The sequence below is a fragment of the Podarcis erhardii genome (genome assembly GCF_964252035.2).
Source record: "Podarcis erhardii genome assembly, chromosome: 11".
Classification (NCBI taxonomy): Eukaryota; Metazoa; Chordata; class Lepidosauria; order Squamata; family Lacertidae; genus Podarcis; species Podarcis erhardii.
The window spans coordinates 14,505,077-14,522,736 of record NC_138501.1 but is presented as its reverse complement, the minus strand read 5'-3'; the positions used below and the strand labels follow the sequence as shown (position 1 = coordinate 14,522,736).

Here is a 17,660-nt window from a genome sequence, read left to right as displayed (position 1 = left end):
GAAGGTTTTAATTGCCCCAAGCACCACTCCATTGGCAGTATTAACCTTTGTATATGTGGCATGGTGTAGAGTTAGTGCTTAAAAACTATGAGTAATCATATACAAAACCAGGAATTAATGGAATGCTTCCACTGTTTCCATGGCCATTTATAATTGATGCATAATCGATTACATGAGCCAGCGGACTGCATAAAATACAGAGCAGGATGTGTCTTTCTTTCCTAGAGGTCAGGGTGGGAAAATGTCAGTGCCTTTCCCCTCATGGGACTGCTATATTGGAACTCTTGCACATCAAGCAAGAAAGAAGAGTTTGGATTTGATATCCCGCTTTATCACTACCCTAAGGAGTCTCAAAGCGGCTAACATTCTCCTTTCCCTTCCTCCCCCACAACAAACACTCTGTGAGGTGAGTGGGGCTGAGAGACTTCAGAGAAGTGTGACTAGCCCAAGGTCACCCAGCAGCTGCATGTGGAGGAGTAGAGATGCAAACCTGGTTCCCCAGATTGCAAGACAACCACTCTTAACCACTACACCACACTGGCTCTCTGTAATGTTTTTCCATTCTATGCTGTTTTTTGGGGGTGGGTGGGGGTTGTTGTCTCCTGAAGATTGATGAATAACAGAAAAAACATGTTTCATAGTCAAGATCTATTCACATGGAGGATTTGCAGCAGGGAATAGATATTTCCTTGTTACTCAGACACTTGCTGGGGACAAATGCGGCGGTGGGGGCAGCTGTAGTGAGAAAGCTAAGGTCATTTCTCTGTCCTACTATAAGCCTGCAACACCAACAAGCTTCTTTTGTGCCCCTTTCGCTGCCTGGGGCATGAGGCCTGGGCATCCTGATGGATGGCTGCACACAGTACTTCTAAAAGACTGAAAATGTGCTCCTTTTGTTCAATGGTAGATCTGGGTCAGGGGAAAAGGATCAGGGAGAGGTGTCATACTGTCTGTTTCAGTCTTCCTCTCTGAAGACCAGAAGCCCATTTCATCCAGTATCTTGTTCTCAAAGTGGCCAAACAGAACACAGCCACTATAATTAGTTGCCACTGAGTCCCGTTAGGGAAAAAGGTGGGGTATGTATGAATTAATGAGTGAATGGTAGACTTTTTATAATCCATGAATTTTCCCAGCCTGCTTTTAATAAAACTATCCAAGTTGGTGGCTATCATTTCATCCCGTGGCAGTGAATTCCACAGTTTAATGACATAGTATGTGAAGAACTGCCTTCTCTTGTTTGTTCTGAATCTTCTAATATTCAGCTGCATTGGATGACCCTGGGTTGTAGTGTTAGAAGAAAGAGAGTAAAATATCTGTCTACCCACTTTCTCCGCATCACACATACCTTCATCATGTCATCACCACCACCCCTTTTGGAAACCAATGGATGGTGATGATGGGAGCCAAGAAGACATTGATCTACCTGGCCTCCCTCTTGCAAGTGCTTTGGTAGGAAATGCAGAGACATTAGCCCTGGTAGGGTGTGATGGTGGAGCTCTTCTCCAGCCACAAGCATGTGTGTCCTATGAAGAATAGGAAGGATTCCAAAGGGTGGGGAGAGTGCTCGCCAACTGATAATTATTGAGGATAAAAGAGGCACAGCAGTCTGAACTTTTATTGAACAAGGTTGGTTGTTAAGCAAAGACCTGTGCAGGTGTTTCACACAATTAGAATTGTGTGAGGAGAGAGCAGAGTATGCTAGCTACCCAGGTGCCCCACCACCCTCTATGCATTAGAGGGCAAATGCCTGCAGTGAGCTGCCTGCTGTGCTCGCTGAGGCTTCTGGCATGATTTAGATCTCTCAATTATGCACCTGCAACATGTGGAGAGTGCTGGCATTGGGGTTATGATGCATAGGATGGCTAATGTGTTCTTGCTCTCTCCCTGATCACATGAGGAGGAGAATGCCTTCATAGGAGTGAGTTCTGAGAGTATCAAAGAGACAAACAGGTGCCAACATTTTTGTTCATTGAAAGCCTCTGTTATGGCTGGCTTTGGGCTGTTATGTTGGGCTCCCCATTGATTTTGGTGGGAGCATTTTAATAGATGCCACTTTTGTTGTTGGCGTGTGAAGTTTGCATAATTTGGGCTAGGACTACTTCTGACTGAGAATAGGATCCCGATCAATTCCCCTGCCATGTCCCTTCATCCCTCTTCTTCTCTTTGCACTAGCACAATAGTCTTAAACCTTTTCAGAGCCAGGTCCCACTTTCAACCCAAACACTCATTTGGTGACCCATTTCTTAATCTTCTATACATGGTGGCAGTGCTCCTGTTGCGATCCAACTTGGATGAAGCTGTGACCCACTAGTGGGCCCTGACCCACTAGTTAAAGACCAGTGCCCTAGCAGACTCCTGACAGTGCAAGGTTCAAGCCAGTCATTGCTTCTCCTCTGTCCAGTGGCATGCATCTTTCCACTGATATAGCATTGTGCTCTGTTGGAATAAGGGTTTTATGAGCAATCCTATCCTGCCTGGTGGCTTTCAGATAGGACATTCATTTACAACTGCCTTCACCAACTAGGTGCCCTCCAGATGTTTTGACTGCAACTCCCATCAGTTCCAGTCATCACAAACTCTAGGCCTCTCTGTCTGGCCCTCAGGACTCTCTCCAAGCCATGCTTCCTCAGCCACACCCTTTCCCCCTGGTTACAGGTAGGTAGCCATGTTGGTCTGCCGCAGGCGAAACAAAATACAAAAATTCCTTCCAAAAGCTCATGCCAATAACAAACTTAGTTGGTCTCTAAGGTGCTACTGGAAGGAATTTTTTCTTTCTTTTTCCTTGGTCACATCTAGACTTCATTGCTTGATAGAGTGGAATGTGTCCTTGGTTGGCTGGATAGAGGATAGCAAGAGCTATGAGAGTAGCCTGCTTTCCAAAGGCTTTATCAGTGACTGCTCCCAGACTTTGTCACTCTCTCTGTAGGGAAGCTAGACAGACTCCCTCCTAGCTGTCCTTCCACAGGTAGGTGATGAATTTCTTGTTCCAACAGGCTTTTTGGATTGGACTGCTTTTCATGAAAGGGAGGATCCCACACAGTTTTTATTGTAATGATCTGTACGTTTTAAACAGATTTTATATGTGCATATAATTTAAATTCTATCACTGTTTAATTGTGTTTTAATGTTTGTTTGTTTTCTATACTTTTGGTGTTTCTTGCCGGGGTGTAAACAAATATAATAATAAAAAAGTTTACTTTTGTTGTTTTGCCCTTTTTTGCCTCTAGCAAAACAATAACAGTTTTCCCTCAAGGGCCAAGGCACTACTCTAGCCTTGTATCCAGTCTAGCTGACCTTGCTGAGCATAGCTAAGAAACTTAGCAATTTTGATAAAACCAGACTGAGTTTGCATATTATGTGAGCTGAAATGCTCATAGAAAATGATCTGAAATCCTGTGTCCCACTAAACATAAGATTTATTTGGGGAAGTTGGCTTTGGGAAAGTTGTTCAGATGATGATGTGGTCTTTGGTCTGAAAAAAGTTCCCCACCCTGGAATAGACTTACTGGGTTGTATTCATCATAACACTAAGGAAATTGCTCCACCAGCTGATGGAACAACCTCTCCCGCCTCCTTTATGAGTAGATTTGTGGAGGGTGCAGGGAGAAGAGTCCCATTGTGAGAGTGGGCATCATTGTGCTGGTTTCCACTTGTTCAGTGATTTAGTTGCATATGACCCACTGAAATCAATGAGCAAGTATACTGTATTAAGTTTCATAGATCCACTCTGTGTATTACTTAGGTCAATAGCACCCTATATTCTGGTGACACTCATGGGGAAGCTTACATTTGGCTCCATCAGGAGCAGGACCTTTTTTGTAACAGCGCTTATGCGCTGTGTTTTCTTCTGGAAGAGGCCATACAGCTTCCACCATGCTCTTTATGAAGATGCGTGCGAAACCCTTGCTTTTTTAGGTAGCAGCTGAGAATTGTTGATGAACACTGCTATGCCCCATTAACTTAGTACAGTCGTACCTTGGATCCCGAACGCCTTGGCTCCCGAACAAATTGGCTCCTGAATGATCGAAACCCGGAAGTGGCTTCCACGGCTTCCGATTGTCTGCAGGAGCTTCCTGCAGACAACTAGAAGTCGTGCTTTGATTTCTGAACATCTTGGAAGTCGAACGGATTCTGTTTGACTTCCCAGATACGACTATCAATGTTTTGTTATGTCATCACTTCTGTTTAATTGTTGACTGGGCTCATGTATTTCATTATTTTATGGTTGATTTTTGTTGTGTGTTTTTTTTGAGAAACAGTTGTATAGAAGTATTAAAAAATAAAATAAATACTGGTTGAGTGCAAATAAATCTTGTTAAGTTTAGTGGGACACAGGATTTCAGGTAATTTCTGCGAGCATTTCAGCTCACATAATATGCAAACTCAGTCTGGTTTTATCAAAATTCTTAGCTGTGCTCAGCAAGGTCAGCTAGATTGGATACAAGGCTAGAGTAGTGCCTTGAGGGAAAACTGTTATTGTTCAGCAACTTGGGATGGTTAATGACAAGTCTGGAGAAGTGAAAGTGCTCTGCTTTCGCACTGGATAAGCCACTTTGTTTTGTTTAAAAGAAATGTGTCCATTGACTGAGCTCTATATTTAATGCAAGATTGAAACTGAAAGCTGGCTTCACTCTTCATTTTTCCTTGTAAATACCCCTGAATGCCCAGTAACACAATTCAGGAAAAGAGCACACTTAATTAGCTTTGTCTGATCTTCCTGATGTGCATGCACTATGGGATGCAACTGCTGTAACTGGATTTAGGAAAATAGTAAACTGAGTCGCCAGCATATATGTTCTCTTATGCTGCTGAATAACTTGTTTACATCTTTCAGGCTCAAGTTAGGAATGTCAGTTGATTGGCTATGCTGTAAACCTTTTTATCTGAGTATGCAACATACAATGGACCATATTTTCTCATGGTGCAGATTCTCTTCAGCATGTGTTCTAGATTGCCAGTGGAAATTAATAGTTGATTCCATGTTTTTATTTCATCCTAAATAGTATTACTTTGTATACTTTTATAAAATTATGACCTGTATTAAAACAATTTGGCTAACAATATTTCATTATTGGATAATTTTGTAAAACTGGCAAGTTTGGCTTTTAATTTCATCTTGAGCATAGTGGTTTACGTCTGTATTTGCCCATCACGTCCAAAATGAGCAGCTGCTAGTTATTCCCGGTTCTGTATAATATGACTAATTTGTCTCAAGCTTGTTCCCACCAAAGAAGCTTCTACATCATGTGACAGGAACTAATTTTGGTGTTATTTGCTTCAACACAGTAAATAAAAGAGAGAACATGGATACTCTTCTTTGTAGGGTGGAAATGGTAGTACTGTAGAACACAGAGCAAAAACAACAATCGTAGCTCATTACAATTTTCTGTGCCTGTTTCTATAGTTCTACAGTTGGATCAGGGTCCTTTTTTTGTTGAGCAACAGCTGTTGTAAATAGCATGGGGTGACCCCACATTCTCAGGTTAGGGGAGAGAAAGGAAAACCTCTATCCATTTTATTCACTTCATGCTTAATTTTGTAAACCTCTGTCATGTCCTCTCTTGCTCATATTTTACATAATAGTCTGCATCTTATTAACATTTACAATGTCCAGGTTTTCTAATGGTGGAATGCAGTTTAAGTACCTGCCTTAGCTATTGTTCCTGTTCAATAATGTGATGCACTATTAGTGGCTGACAATTAGCCTTATTCCAGTGGTTTTACCACTTCATCATTTATCTCCTTCTGCTTTTCATATATCATTGAAACATGAATTGTTTGTAAGTCCCCTTATCTGAAAGGCAGAATATAAGCTTTTCTTTGGCAAACTGTGTAGTATGTAAGGCATTTTGTTGAAGTCTGTAGGTTGTCTGGGTGAGCTTCTTTGCAGTTGTTTCTATATGGTGTCACATAAAGCCATAAGGCTGTGAAAGGTCAGTTTGTAATATTTATTATTTGTTTGATTTTATATGAATTGAGAGTTGCTGTTACACAGCAGACTCTCTTGATTTCCTTGCAGAAATCAAGCTGGGGTAATTCAGTCAGTAGAGCAGGAGACTCTTAATCTCAGGGTCATGGGTTTGAGCCCCATGTTGGGCAAAAGATTCCTGCATTGCAGAGGGTTGGGCTAGATGACCCTCGTGGAGCCTTCTAACTATGATATTCTATTTTTTTGTTTGTTTTTGTTTTGGAGCTACTTGTTCTCTCTCTCCTTGAGAAAATGTTATTTTAGCTTTTCAAGCAGAACTAAGACCCTCTCAACCTTTTTGGAGCAATTTGGACCATTCTTGTTTCAAAAGGATATGATTGCCTACTGCAGGGGTGGTCAACCTTTTTATACCTACCGCCCACTAATGCATCTTTCTTCATGGTAAACTTTCCTTACTTCCCACCAGTGCTCGATGGAAGGAGGATTCAGCTTGTGCCATAGAACCCTCTACCGCCCACCTAGAATCCTGAAACGCCCACTACTGGGCGGTAGGGACTAGGTTAACAACCCCTGGCCTACAGCATCAGACAGCGTCTACTTCATAAATCAATTTAAGCATTTATTAAATGGACATTTTACAGAGCTTGCTCAGTCAGTGATCTCCAGTCAGAGAAAGTGGGTGTAACCTTTAATTATTTCCTGGTACCTCTCAAGAAGCAAAACCCACTTGTGCTGTATTGAGCCTCTTTTTCACAGTGTTACATGGTTGTTGTTTTTTTAACGGATATAAATCTGTATGTATACAAACGTATACACTATTAATTAACTTTTTCAAACTTAGGAGCAACTTTTAACTAAACTCTGGAACTTAAAACCTGCTTTTCAATTTTTAAACTTTCAAGTCAGTGTTTCTGACTTTCAGACGGGGGTCAGCAACATTTCTGGGGCAGTAGGCACTTTACAAACTGGAGAAACTGTTTTGAGCACCACATGCACACACTACACCTTTTAAACACCCCTTTCTGTTTGCCTGTTAAAAGTGCAGGTGGCCTTCCTTCCTTGACATCTGTAGGCTGGGTTACAATCTGCTGCTTGAAGAACAGTGGTCAATCCTGTAGATACATAGGAAGTTTAGTCCCGTAGAAATATAGGAAGCTTCCTTACACTGAGTTAGACCAATGCTTCCAGCTAGCACAGTATTTTCTACACTGACTGGCAATAGCTTTCCAGGATTCACACAGGGAACTCTCCCAGACCTACCTGGAGATATTAATGTTTGAATTTGGAACTACAGTATCTGCATGTAAAACAGACACCGTTCTTCTTAGCTATATCCTTTCCTTTGTGCTTAATATTCCTAGTAACCAGAACCGACTTTCCCATAGGGCTTAGTGGTGTGTTGCGCCAGGGTGCCGGCCTCTCAGGGCCCCCCCAGTGAGTGGAGGACGTTTCCCTTTCCCTGCATGCCCACCTGTGCCCTGCCAACTGTATGGCTGGCAGGCATGCAACTTCCTTCCCAAGCCTCTGCGGGGATTGCTCTCCTGCAGCAGCATGGGGGAGAGTTGCGCCCCCCCCCCATGTCTGGCAGTGCACAGCTTTGCCCCCCCCCACTGTATGTGTTAATTTGGGGGTGCTGGGCAGATATTTGCACCACATCACTGCATCTGCTAAGGATGACCCTGCTAGTAACAGACACATATATTTTTGGAAAGTTGAGATACCATAAGCGTTTAAGACCACCTGAATCATAATACATAATCAAAGGGTGAAGAAGTCAGCTGTAGTTCTGAAATTCTTTTTTCTTCCACTCGGTTGTATAATCCTTGTACACAGCATGTTGCTTCCTTAACACTTGAAATTTTGGGTCTCAGGTACAAAAACACAAGCCTTTTTATTTTGAGTCATTATAATCATGTTAGAAACTCCCTGAATTATCCGAACCGTTTTTATCACAGTTCTCCAGAGCTGCATTAATCTCCTAAACTGATTAACTATGAAAGGAGTACAACAGTATTAATTATGAAACACAGAAGTAGGTGGTCTGTTGGAAAGCATGCTTTCCATTTTAAGCCTGGAGTAACAATCATAGTAACACAACGCTGCTCATGTGACAGCTAGACAAAGAAGCCATTATGCATGGGTAGCTGGAGATGCAGCCTGCTCAAACCTATATTCAGGCAAAACTTGGCAGATCCAACCTTAGAAAGTCTACTTTGTTAACACTCTTCCTTCTTCCAGGCAGTTCTTCCAGAACTCCTGGGTTTCTTTTCCTTGAGTTGACAAAAAAAATGGGAGACTTACAGTATCCTTGTAATATTTGCTTTATGCAATATATGACATACAAATAAAGACAATTGAGATTTAGAATCAAGCAGAGCTCTAAAAGCTAACAGATTTTCAGAGAGCAACTTGTGTGGCCACCCCCAATGTTGCATCCTTTGTTGCAGCTAATTCCAGCTAGAAGCTTTTAGCTTTCTCTCATCTTCTGCCTCTGTCTCAGTTTCAAACTCCGAAGTTAATTATTTCTTGCAAACTGTTTTAAGACTACCATAGATAGTCATTAAGAAATATTAATGTTCTTTTGTCAGTACTCAGATCAGCAGTGATCAAGGCAGCTAAACTCATAACACTATTATGGGATCAGTCACAGATTAAACCAAAGAAGTCCAGATTTGCTTTAATTATCCTGCTCATAGTGAGATAACAGGTGCAGGTCATATGCAGTAAGTTAGCCAATGAGTTACATTTTGATGTTCCATGTTCCATTTTACCCTTTAATTTGATACTATCTTCATTGGCTGGCAGTCTCATAGATCAGGCAATGAAGGGATTATCAAATGAAAGGTTAAATTGGAAGCTGTAACATTAAAATGTAAGGCATTATTGAACTTTTGCTTTGCTCCAGTTTAGCCTTCCCCAACCTGTTGGCTTCCAGATGTTATTCCTGATCATTCCATCATTCCTGATCAGTGGCCATGCAGGCTGGGGCTAGGAATATAAGAAAGCAATGTTTGTTTTACTTTATGTTCAGCACATGCATCATTTTTTCCCATTCCACTGCAATTCAGCTTCTGACAAAAACTGTGTTATTCGTCTTGCTGATTGCTGTGGTGGAATTTTATGTGCTTAATTACAGTTAATCATGCTACCTGACCCTGGTCCACCGCATTACAAATGGGGGTGGATCATCATTTATGTATTGTTTTGTGGACTGAAAGCGCCAGCAGTGAATACCGATAGTATTTGTTCCAGAAGTAAAAAATAAAAATCAACCAACACTGGTAATTTCCACTCCTGTTTCTGTTTCCTTTGGAATTATCCAACATCCCTAGCTGCAGTTGATGGGAACTGCCCTCAAAACATACCATGTTGAAGATAGCTGCTCTTTTTTTATCCCAGTAATGAATCTCAGGGCAGTGCTATTTAACTTATCCTGCCATTTCTAGCATTTGTATTTTTGACTGTGTGTAAAACAGGCGTTATATGTGTCCTTGCATTCATGCAGTATATATTGAATCACCACCTAACAATGATTCCAAAATATAATTGGCTGGCCCATCTACGGGCATATATATTTGAAAGCAAGCTTACATATGCATATCCCTAGCTCATTTATGTGCATTTGATATTTGAACCTAAAAAGCATGCAGTGAAGGCTACTATGTGATGAGATCATAACAATAACACAAGAAGGGGAGAGAAAAATTCATTCATCCTGGATCCCGTGGAAAGATGACCAGCACAGTCTTCAGTGATGATCTAACTAGGGTCACATATAGGTAGCAGTTTACTGTTGTGCACATATACTGTTGGATTGGAGCCATTGAGTCCTTCCTTGCTTGTTGATTCTGACTTCTAGCCTGTCTCATGATTCCTGGTTCCTGGCTCACCTCACACTGTTGTCCTTAGTCCAGTTCTGACAGACACCATAGAAGACAGAATCAATACTCAAAATGATAGTCTGGAACTCTGAACTGAAACCAGGAAGATGAAACACTCTGGAAATGAATGCCATGCCTTGCATTTAGGAACAAATAAATGAAAAGCCCTACTATAGTATGAAGGACACTGAGCTTGTGGCAGTGCACACAATCTAGGTGACTTAGTGGAATACAAGCTGAACATGAGCCAGTGGTGCAGTGCAGCTATTAGAAAAGCTATTGCAATCTTTGTCTGTATCAACAGAAACACAATGTCTAAATTACAGGAAGTAACAGCCCCCCCCCCTTTTTTTTGCATACATATGAAATACTTTATCAAGTTCTGGGTGCCACATTTTTGGAAAAATCTGGATAAACCAGAGCATGTCCAAAAGAGTGGTCTGGTAACCCATGAAAAAAAAAGCCTTGTAGAAGAGTTGAAAAAGCTGGGTATGTTTTGCCTGCAGAAGAGAAGATTAAGAAGTCTTAAAATATCTGAGTGGTTTGTGGACATTTTGTACTACATTCAATTAGCCTCCGTTCTCTTTCATTCACTTTCCAATAGGTCTTTGCTGAATTTTCAGAGGAAAGAATGTGGTTCCACAAGTTGTGGAAAAAGGAGGTCCAGTCTATAGTTCCTTATTTAAATCTTTGACAGTTCAAAAGAGAAAAGATCTCACTCTTTAAACCCCACCATCCCATCTAGTCATAGAACTAGACTAGTTATGTTTTAATACTTGAATCAAATCTGATCCTATACACTTGCAGAAATGTTTTCTTTTATTTAGTGTCACAATATCCAAGATGTAGTCAGAAATATTATTCTACTTTGTTCATAAGTTTTCATCTGGGGATTTGTTGTTTAGCTTTCTGGCATGGGAGAAGATAGGTTGAAAAACTTTGCTAAGCCTCAGCAACTTGATAGCTTAAATCAGAAGCCTTGCTGGGCTTGCTTGCAGGATTTGAATGAACTAGCAGCTCAGATTTAGCGAAGTTATCTTAATTAACCCTGACTTATACTACATTAATTGAATAATTGATGTTATAACTCACAAGGGTGTTTGCAGTGGTGAAAGGAAAACAAAAGCAGTTTCTTTGTCATTGCCAGTGGAATTGTGTTAAATAATTTATCTTGTTTATTCAGTTAGCTGTCACTAATCTATTAAAAAAACTTTATTTATTTATATACATTTGGAAAAAGGTGTCAACAAAATTTGCTTCCAGGAGGATCATATAATCCACTGAGAAATCTGAAACTCTGTTTTGCTGTTTAGTTGTGTTACAATTTATAAGAGAGGGTGATAGCCAGGTAAGGCATATTCAGAGTAGACCAATTAAAATAAATTTATATCAATTAAACTACTCAGTTATTTGGTGATATCAAACTAAGAGTAGTTTCATTTAAAGATTCTACTTTTTATATCATGAGCATTATTAAGAACAGAAATATGAGTTCTTACTCTTATAATCACTACTTCCTATATTCTACAGACAACACATAATTTATCACACTCTCCTAGATTTACCATTTTGGCTAACCTCACTTTTACTTATAATGACTGTAAGATATGATTAAAGTAATGCATGTTGAAATATGAAAATTTCCCAAAAAGCCTTACAATTTGGAGCTACTAACACACTTGAATCAAGTCAGTGCAAATCTCTAATGATTCCTGAGAATTGCCATCAATGATTTCTAACTAGGGAAGTAATCATGGTAAAACATGTTCAGTAAATTTTTGATCATTGTCAGTGGTAAAGGAAAAAATTGAGGAGAATGTTGACACACCACCAGGCCTGAACCCAGAAACAGAGCCTGTCTAGGCTATCTGCTTCAGACATTCTTTCCATTGACTAGATCCAGCCTCCTAGGAAAAGTGATCACTGTGACAACACAGCTGAATGGGTTAGAGTCGTTAGATGAATAAAGGCTTCACAAGTGTAGGGCTGAGCTAGACAGCCTGTTTCTATTCTGTAAGAGGCAACTTTGAAGAGAAGGTGCTTTATTTAACCATGTTATTTTTTTAAAAAACACACCCTTGTTTCTGAGTCATTCAGACATGGCGGGTGGGGTGAGTAAAAGGCATTGTGTTCTATTAGAGAAGTACTTTGAAAGTGATGCCTGGGAGCTTTTCATGAACTATTGTTAAAGGGTGTTCTTGGGCTGCAGAACATCATTAATGACTTTAGTGGATTTTAATTATTGAATTTTTTTCTGCAGATAAGTCACCTTCATTAAAATAATCACTTTTTTCAAAATGACAGTCACATAAAACTGGCTTTTTAATGTTTGTAAGATAGTACAGGAGAGCTGAGCAATTATTTTTGAAAATTACTCAATATAGTTGTTTTCTAGTTTCACCATTGCTCTATTTTTATAGAACAGTACTTAATAGTTTTGGGTGGAATCCAGTGTTCTGCAAGCAGATTTCTGCTCAGGAGACAGGCTTTCATCTTCTGCCTCCTGCAGCCTTTGTGTGGCTGTAAAATCTGTTCCAGAGGGTCCCCCAGCCCTCTGGAGCAAATTTTGAAGGCCCACAGGGGGTGCAGTGGGGAGAATAGAAAGATGAAGTCATACTGCATGTGTGGAATTACATTCTGCATGGGCAGCAATAGATAAACCCCCGCCATTTACACATCTAATAGCTATTATAGGAGCATAAAATCCAGCCATATTTATATTTATGGCGTATAGTTGTAGAGATTGTTGGTGCATACAGATAAAACAAAGCAGTTGGCACTGTTTTTCTTCCCATAGAGCGAGACTGGAGTATTCCCACTTTCCCACTGCATTTACTTCCTAGGAAGTATGTTAGGGATTCCTGTCCAAAGCAGAATAATGAAAATACAGCATAACATATTAATAGTGCAATCCTTTGCGTGTTGTCTCAGAATTAAGATGCATTCGGTTCAATGGAACTAACTTTCAGATAAGTAGGACTACAGTCTATGAAAGATTCCTTAACATTTACACACTCAAAAGGGAGGGGGGGTTCCTCTCCGTGGCTCATCTGGGCAGCTGCCAACTTCTTCCTTTTCACAGGAGGATGTCTAAAGGGCAAATTGCTTAATTGGCTCCCTCTCATAGATATTTTGGTATTCTAGATTAGATAAGGATATGAACTCCACTCATTGAACTGTTACTGCAGTACATACATACGCAGAAAACCGTGAGAAAAAATAACTGTGTTGAAGCACATCATGAATGATATGCCAATCTCTTATCACGAATGTCTGCTACTCCAATGTTGTAATCAAACATGGTAGCCATAGGTGACAAATGAGTAAGCTGGTGGAGGAGGGACAGAGTACTCCATTCTACTATGCAGCTAGCATAGAAACCAAGCTTGCCACCGGAGAAGGGACACACACTTTCCCCATTTTCAGCATAAAAATGCATCGGGTTGTCTCAAAAAGGATGGAGCTCTTTGTTTCTCTATCAGTTCCCAGCAGGCTAGCAATACTTTGGTGGGCTAATTTGAAAGGTGTACCAAATGGAAGAAATGTGTGTTCACTAAGTTCATAGTATGGAGGCGTGCTTCACCTATTTAACAAAGATATTCTTTTAAAATATGAACCTCAGCATTTGAATTTTCCTTTAAACTCAAAGCACATTTTCACAGCTGTATGTCATAAATTTGCACATCTCTCCTGTCATACAAATCTCCTTCTCACAATGCTGAAATAAAAAAGCTTCCAATGCCCAGTACACACTAGCAAAGCTTTGACAAATGCAAAAAAAGTAATCTTGCTAGCCAGATTGGTACTTTACTTGTTTAAGCTTTAGTAGTTTTAAGGGACAATTCATTGGATGACAGAGGCCTGTGTGTAAATTGAAGATACTGTGCCCATTGAAAGGTACATTTGGAAGGTAGTACTTCTCAAAACATTTTTTCTCCCACATAACATTACATTTATCTTGAACTTTCCTATGCATTATTTATATTCAGCCTGAGAGTACACAGGATTAATCACAGATTTTGGACTGTTTTCAATTGTACTTAAAAGAGACCTTGCTCTGTGTGCAAGATACGGAAACCCCTCTGAAGAGAGTGTCAGATGACAGAATTTACCAGTGTCACAGGAGTTTGGTGTATAAATTCACTGTTTAGCCTACTTTTATAATAGAACTTTATTGCTACTTTAATCCACACCACATGCAGATGACCTGAGCAAACCCCACGGAAAGACAGAAGTCTTGTTGTGTGTATGTGAAACAGTTGCTCAAAATCTGATGCACCAGCTGTGGCTCGACTAGTTTGGAAGTCAAGGGAAACTTGATCTCTTAATCTTTTTTTTTTTTTCACCAGACAGATATTGTAAATAACAACTGTTTCCTAACTGTATTCTGTCAGTTAGGCAGAATACAAGGTTTGAACACAAGGCTTTAAAGAATCATGCTCAATGTGGTCAAAAAGTTATATAGGAAAAGGGCATTAAGAGAAAAGAAATTTTTCCCCCCACCCCAGCAATATTTTTGTCTGGGTTTATTTGTCTTGTTCTGTAGTAGCGGCTGAATATTATGAATGCAGTCCAAAATACAGTGGTACCTTGGTTCTCAAACTTAATCCATTCCAGAAGTCTGCTCCAAAACCAAAGCGTTCCAAAACCAAGGCACGCTTTCCCATAGAAAGTAATGCAAAATGGATTAATCTGTTTCAAACTCTTGAAAACAACCCCCAAAACAGCAATTTAACACGAACTTTACTGAATAATGAGACCATTGATCCATAAACTGAAGCAATAATCAATGTACTGTACTATAAAATAAATGACATTATTGTAGATGATTAAAATTAAAATTATTATTTTTTCTTACTTGCACTGATGATAGTCATTGTTTGGATGGGGGGCTTTTATCCATTTCCACAGTCACACAATCAGTCAATCAGTCAGTAGCTGAACTGGGTTCCACCCAGTCACAAAAACAAATTAACCGAAAAAGCCTCAAAATCAAAAATGCAAAATAAATAGCAAAAACAAAAGTGCCAAACTTAATCCATTCTGGAAGTCTGTTTGACTTCCAAAATGTTCAAAAACCAAGGCACAGCTTCTGATTGCTGCAGGTGCCCCGGAAACAATAGCCGACAGCCGCATCGGATGTTCGGCTTCAGAAAAACACTTCCGGGTTTTTGGTGTTTGAGAACCAAGGCGTTTGAGAACCAAGGTACCACTGTATTAAGTGTGCTTGTGCTCCAGTTGAAATCAATGCAACATTGCCGGGTGATTATATTCTCAAATCCCACAGATGTATCTGGCTCCTACCCTATATATATTTTAACTTTAATGTACTTTGATGTAATAGGGACCATTAATGATGGTTTCTGAAGGTAGTAAATTAGGGTAATCGGCAACAAAAAGCTACCCAGCAATCAGTGTCTTTTAAGTCTTTCATGACAGAATCCATGCATAATATCTGGGTAGCTTTCAATGACTAACAGTATATAATGTAAAAGAGACCATTAATACCAGTTGGGATGTAAAGTCTGCTCATGTAGTATGTAAGCCTTTTTTTGGCACAGAGTTTGACACACACACACACACACACACACACACACACACACAATTCACACCCTCTCTCTCCAGTCAATCACTGTAAAGTGCTTCATAACACATGTTGCAATTAAGCTGTAGAACTTTCTCTCCCCCCCCCTTTTCTCTTAATTTTTACTATAGAGAATAACTTTAACAAAGTGCCTCATTAAGTCCATAGCCGCAGATTTTATTTTAGGAGAAATGGAATTGAAATAGCTGTAAAACTTGGATTATTGAATGCAGTATAACTCCTAGGTGCTTCCTTAGACAATGGTACCAATGACAATCCATTTTTGTAATGACAGATAAGCACCCTTTATCGGTACTATCCAGTTTCAAAAGGGGGTGCAGTCAGATTTAAATAATTCAATAAGTACTCTATAAGGAACATGGTTAAAGGACTGAAATCTTTTTTTTGCTTATGTTAATAAAAATACACTCATCATTCATTTCCCTTCAAATTACTGCTCACAGCAAGGAATTAGCTTCCAAATTCACTTTCAGAAGGTTTCAGATAACCTGAAACCAGAGCCAATTTACATATTTTAATAGGATGATTTATCTTGGAAAAAATATTAATTACAACAAAATGTCTTTGATTGTTAGGGTTTCTAAGGCAATGCCTTTGTTGGATCCTTTTAATGATGAAGCAGGCTGTCTCTAAAGCAGATTCTGTTCACATTAAAGGAAATGTGAGAGTTTAATGACATGGGGCATCTTTTTTCTTTTTTTAAAGTAGCATTAAGAAAAGTTAGATTGATATGAATAACAATTGAGAACTTTGATATCAAATTGGTATGAAATTATCAAAGTGTTTTCTGTGCATAATGTATAGGTTTGTTTACCACTATTAAATTAGTGTATATAGCATTATTTTCTATTTCAAATGCCAAATATCAGATGCTTTTTTTAAAGTAATTTCATTCATTCACCGGTTCCTCATTGTGCCCTAGAGTTCCAGTCATGTATGTTGCCTTCTTGCAAATATCCAAGGGTATGTACAGCAGGGCAGAGCATGCTGCCGTGATGACATATCCTCATTCTGTATACTTCTATTGTATTTGTAGGCTCTGGATCATGAAATGTGTCCGGTGGGCCACTTTTTTCCATGGCTTTCTGTAGTAGATCATGCAAGAAAAAAATGGTCTGGCTATGCCCTTTGAGAATATGTGGAGTCTATTTTGAATTTTTAAAAATAAAAGCACAAGGTATGCTATCTCTGAGGAGGATGAACTCTGTTCTGTTAAAAGAACTGTTTGGGAAAATCCCTAGGTCAAAGCTTTCCAAACATTGTGTGTGACACATTAGTCAGTGTGTTGTGCGAATGCTCCCCACGCTCCTCCCAAAGCTGGAAAGGGGTTAGTTTAACCCCCAGTTTGCTAGTAAATCTGAATTACTGTGTCATGAAATGATGCAAGTTTAAAAAGTGTGTCACCAACATGAAAGGTTTGGAAAGCTCTATCCTAGGTGAATTCATCAAACCAATTTTAATGTGAAACTGTTGTAAAACATAATCCAAATAAATATTCTGAAAAGCTTAAACTTTTATATTGATAGGTTTGTTTTGTTTCTGCAAGCAGTAATTAACTTTTAGCTTTTTCATAAAATGTTTATTGCAGGTCTCTAATGTTATGTATATCCTAAATTTCCTAAACTTGCTAATACTTTTAACATAACTTCTTTTGGAATGCCTAGAAACAGAAGGACTAGTCTTTGCTTCTTTTCTGATATAGTACTTGTTTTTGTTTATGTGCACCACAGTCTTCTATTATTTGTGGCCAGCATTTTTTTAAAAAAACAAGATGCTATTGCATTTATAAAGAATATTACTCTACGGCTCTTCAAGTATACTGTTATTTTAAAAATATTTTTGAACTCTCTTTTCTATATATTCATAGATACGTTAGCTTGCATTTTTTTCAAAATAAAGTTTTGACATTTGATGCCTTAGCCTTCATTCTATGCGCTTAAAATACTCTTCATTATATTAACATTAGCAAATGCTTAAGGTATATTTTCCTTTATTTGAGATCGTCAGTAAAGACCTAATGCTGGTTATGGCAGCCCTCCATACCAAATGAGTTAACAATTTGCCTTGCAAATTTATATTCTACTTTATGTGCCATGAGCCAGATTATAAGGTATGTGACAGAATGCGAAAATATATACATGTGTGAAAATGATTTCCTAGTGCACTGCTCCTACTGCATTTAATGCCTGTTATCTATTAACACTGCAAGCAGAATCGATAAAAGCAATCAAGTTTATTCATAGCC

The 17,660-nt window shown here is 39.2% G+C and overlaps 1 protein-coding gene across 2 annotated transcripts in view; it reads left to right on the top strand.

Annotated features, from left to right (window-relative positions):
* MEGF10 (multiple EGF like domains 10) overlaps window positions 1-17,660 on the top strand; it is a 113,745-nt gene that overhangs the window by 3,635 nt on the left and 92,450 nt on the right. Inside the window, exon 1 of one of the 2 annotated variants that reach the window (XM_081880349.1) lies at window positions 17,487-17,525. The exons of the other annotated variant lie outside the window; for it this stretch is intronic. Within the exon in view, the coding sequence (XP_081736475.1) occupies window positions 17,502-17,525 (24 nt within the window). The 5' untranslated portion in view covers window positions 17,487-17,501. Of the gene's footprint in view, window positions 1-17,486; window positions 17,526-17,660 lie in introns of those variants that run through there. 2 annotated transcript variants of the gene reach the window in all.